Source organism: Arachis ipaensis, chromosome B8 (assembly GCF_059453495.1).
Source record: "Arachis ipaensis isolate K30076 ecotype BB chromosome B8, ASM5945349v1, whole genome shotgun sequence".
Classification (NCBI taxonomy): domain Eukaryota; kingdom Viridiplantae; phylum Streptophyta; class Magnoliopsida; order Fabales; family Fabaceae; genus Arachis; species Arachis ipaensis.
The window spans coordinates 10854298-10858340 of NC_142443.1; the positions used below are offsets into that span (position 1 = coordinate 10854298).

At 39.4% G+C, this 4043-nt stretch overlaps 1 protein-coding gene across 1 annotated transcript; it reads right to left on the reverse strand.

The window, feature by feature from the left end:
- Positions 1-1276: 1276 nt before the first annotated feature.
- Positions 1277-3734, reverse strand: LOC107610470 (uncharacterized). The gene is made up of 3 exons (XM_088497500.1): positions 3144-3734; positions 2919-2996; positions 1277-2805 (listed from the first exon to the last, which is right to left on the reverse strand). Exons 1-3 carry the CDS (start codon positions 3732-3734, stop codon positions 1633-1635), a joined length of 1842 nt encoding a protein of 613 aa, XP_088353626.1. The 3' UTR covers positions 1277-1632.
- Between the last annotated feature and the right edge of the window lie 309 nt (positions 3735-4043).

Consider the following 4043-nt stretch of genomic DNA (forward strand, 5'->3'; position numbering starts at 1 on the left):
GAAAGAAATTTTTCATGTTTTCTTTTCTTTTTCAAAAGGAGAAAAAGATTTAATATCATAATTGTGCAATAATTATTTAATAAGAATAATGTTTATAACAAAATATCTTAATAGATAAATTTTTTATTTTTCTAGCACATTTGAATCTAGCTATGATCTTTGCTTCCTTTTTTACTTTTATCTCAATAATATTATTTCTATATCTGTCTTTCTCAAAATCTTCTTTACATTAACACATTTATACAATCTGAATTAAAAATACAATGTAACATCAAAAAATTATAACATTAACACATTAATTCAAAAAATGTAACAAATTTTTTTTTAAATACAATGAAGCCAAGATGTTTAGAGTATGCATACCTTTCTGGTATGGTGGCAGCTCGAACAATGTGGTGGTGACCTGGTGACCGAACAGACGACTGCTTTAAAAAGGGGTTTAGGTTATATATATATATATAAAGAGATAAAGGAGAGGGACGAGGATAACCTACTTAAAGGAGGGAGGCAACTCCGAAGACAGAATTCAGTGCAGTAGGGACACCAACGGCGTCAATGTTGGAAGCGGCTTTTGGAAAGTGAGGAGAGAGGGCGGTGCATTTTGAATTTTGGACAACATTACCGTAGGATTTACCGACAAATAAATCCAACGGCAATCGGCAATGAAGTGGTAACCGAAATGCAACATTTCACTAAATAGGGTTATTGGAGCATTAATCCGCCAGTAAATCCCACCTTAATTTTTGCAACTTTTTTTTGCTCACAAGCTGCCTCTAAATGTCGCTAAATTTGATAGTATTTAACGCTTTTCTTCTAGTGCCATTTTAATCCAAAAGGAGTTGCTAACATGTCAAGGGTAAAACTGTCGGTTGATGCTTAGCAAAAAAAAAAAAAAAAAAAAAAAAGAAACTGTCCATTGATTATAAATAAATGAATACATAACCTAAATTTGAAAGGTGAACTTGAGTATTTTCACAGCCTAGGCAGGATACTAGTGGTTCTCAGCTTCAAAATTTTTTCATATTCTCATTAGTTTTTTGGGTGTGTTTATGAATGGAATTCACTCAAAGGAAATTTGTTTCAAATGATGGTTTCATGATTGTGAAGATTAAAGAATTGCCAATACCGAACTTTAATAATTAAACCATTAAGACTCGAACATGCTATGAATATGGCTAGTTGCCGAACTTTATGATAGGGATTTATTAAACAAAAAATCTTATTAGTACTATTACTGTCAACTTTTAAATGGTGCTTTAGAGGTGCCACAACCATAGCCATTGATCCCTATTGTGAGTAAGTGAATCTTTCACTGGTGTCATTGTCAAATAACCTTGTCATGAGAGGCATGTTATGACTTGTGATTGTTGTCCACTTGTCTTGTGTCCTGATTAATTATTTGAGCAAATAAGAGACCCCGCTCTCTCTTCTTTTCATTTTTGAATTCTAAGTTCTTTTGAGGCTGCAGTAGCACACGACATTGAGATTATAGAAAGGATCCAAGCCAGAATCCATATAAAACAAGGTAACTAACTAAACAGTTTAAGGATAAGTTTTGGTTGTTACTACAAGAACTATTTGATCAACTGGTTTCAATGTGCATTGGAGCTGAGAATAATAACCATCACCCATTCACCTGGCTGGGTTCCAACCTCTCCTACCCCCATGATGATGAAATGGTCTTCTCCCACAGTTAGCAGATGAACCTGGATGAAATTGATGTGGAGCATGGTGATTGAATGGAACAGAGTTAGAATCCAAACTATGGTTTGTTTGTGACTGAAATCCATTGGATGAAGAACCCTGCTGTCCAGCATATATAGGAGGATGCTGAATCTGAGGGAATGGTGAGTTCATATTCAACCCGAATGGCATTTGGTTTTGACCCCAATTACCCTGTGGATACATAGCTTGCTGTGCTAATATATTGGGTTGCACCCCAGGAAACATTGTTGCTAGTAGAAGCACTTGGTTGGGATTCAACTGCTGCTGAAAGGGAACAACCGGTTGAGGCCACTGATGAGGAATTTGAGTATTTGGTGTCAACCATGGTGCTGCAGGCTGAGGCTGCGGAATTGTAGCTGTATTTGTCCAAATTCCAAATGGAGGGTTGGCATTTGCAGGAGTGAATGGGGGAACTACGGTTGTCACTGCATAGGAGCCTTGAGCGTTGCCTGAAAATGTTGACGGTTGCGCATGATCATGCAATGGTGCAGCTGGAAGAAAAGGGCCTTGTGCGTGGCCTGAAAATGTTGAATGTTGTCTGTGATCATGCAACGGTGCGGGCAGTGCAAGAAGGCCTCGTGCATTGCCTGCAAAAGTTGAATGATGTCCATGATCATGCAATGGTGCGGCTGGAGCAACAGGGAAAGCAGGCATAGGCAGCACACCTTCTGGTGGAGACCTCTTTCCCTCCTTTCTCCTACCTCCAACATTTTGATCACTACTGCCTCTCTTTGTCATTCTTAGTTTTCTCAAGTATTCAGCCTCTTTCTCATCATCCAAAAACTCCTCATCATTATCACCAGATGATGCATCATATCCTTTCTTAAATAGATCAGCATTGCTGTTAAGGACAAAATCAGTGAATTCCGGAACAAACGATATCGAAGCTCCTTGATAGATCCCTTTGGGGACTTGATTCTCTGAATTGTATCTTACAACATAATAGGGGCGTTCCACATGCCCAAATATCTCATCGATTGATCCCAGAGGTGTTCGAGTTTCAGTTATCCAGAGAATTGAACCTTCATTAAGAGGGTGGTGATTCTCCATGCTTTTGATAGTGACCTTAGCACCAATAAACTGTAAAACAAATCACTTGATAAAGCTGTCGAATCCAACACACAAGGAAACTTGGAACAGAAAAGAAACTAAAAAGTTTGAAGTGGAATCCGTAAAGATTCCTGTTAGCTTACTGATACAACAACTCCCACTGGAAGCATCTGATGGTGTGGTCCCAATGTTACATTCACCGGAGCAACAACAGGAAGAATCTGAAAAGTTCACATCCAAAAAAATAAATAAATAAATAAAAAACAAAATCTCAAACCAAAGAATAGTTCCAAAACAAAAAGCAAAAATTTCGAACATAGCACTATCTAAGTATTTTTCAAGTCTTGGATAATGGAATAGAACAACACCTCAAGCTCATTCTTTGACCTAATGGATCTCAGAAGACCACCATCGTCATCGTCATCGTCATCGTCATCCCTATCAGATTCTATAATCTCACCTTCTTCCGGCTCACTTCTCTCACCATCACGCTCTTCCATCTTCACGTCACTGCTTTTTGCTGGAGAACTTGAATACGGTGAAGAAGAAGCGGAAGCGCCACTCTTAGACTCAGAATTCTCACAAGAACCCTCATCATCTGCATGATCGTCATCACTTCCACCACTTCCACCCGCTAAGCTAATTTGTTCAATCCCTTCCCTAATCCTACTGCTACTACCCAAAGCCCCCACATTTACACTCTCATCAGCTCCAGCTCCATGTTCTTCCACAACACGGGTCGACCCTGAGCCGGAAACAATCGGTTCCGAGCCACCATCTGTCTCATTCTGTGCAGACATTTCCTCGATTTCGGGAACATAATCGAAATTGATGAAGGAATCGGCGATGGCATAGTCCTCTTCAGCCTTAGTTTCAGGTTGTGGTTGTGGTGGTTGTGATTGTGATTGTGATTGTTGTTGCTGATGTTGTTGAGGTTGGGGCGATGAGAACAACGCCATGTTCGAACACAGCACAAAAACGAGGGTTTGTGACTTTGGTGATGTTGGTATATGGAAACGGAAATGGAAGTATTAATAATGGGAAGAAGAAAATTTCCATATCTGAAGGAAGAAACGAGGTTTGTGATGGTCTTGGGTTTTGGTTTCGGTTTCAGTTTTGGAACGTGGTTTTTACCTTTTTTTCCGATCGTTAAACGCTTAAACCCTAGGCGCGAAACGCAGGGTATCCTCTATACGGTGTCGTTTTTATGGTCTTTTTAATTAAATTTTGTTTCCCTCCAGTACCCGGTGGGGCTGCTCTCCGGAGAA

Coding starts and splice junctions, on each gene's coding strand:
- LOC107610470 (XM_088497500.1), bottom strand. CDS start 3,734: ATGGCGTTGTTCTCATCGCCCCAACCTCAACAACATCAGCAACAACAA. Junction 2,997..3,143: donor GGTCAAAGAATGAGCTTGAG/GTGTTGTTCTAT, acceptor TGAACTTTTCAG/ATTCTTCCTGTTGTTGCTCC. Junction 2,806..2,918: donor CAGTGGGAGTTGTTGTATCA/GTAAGCTAACAG, acceptor TTTGTTTTACAG/TTTATTGGTGCTAAGGTCAC.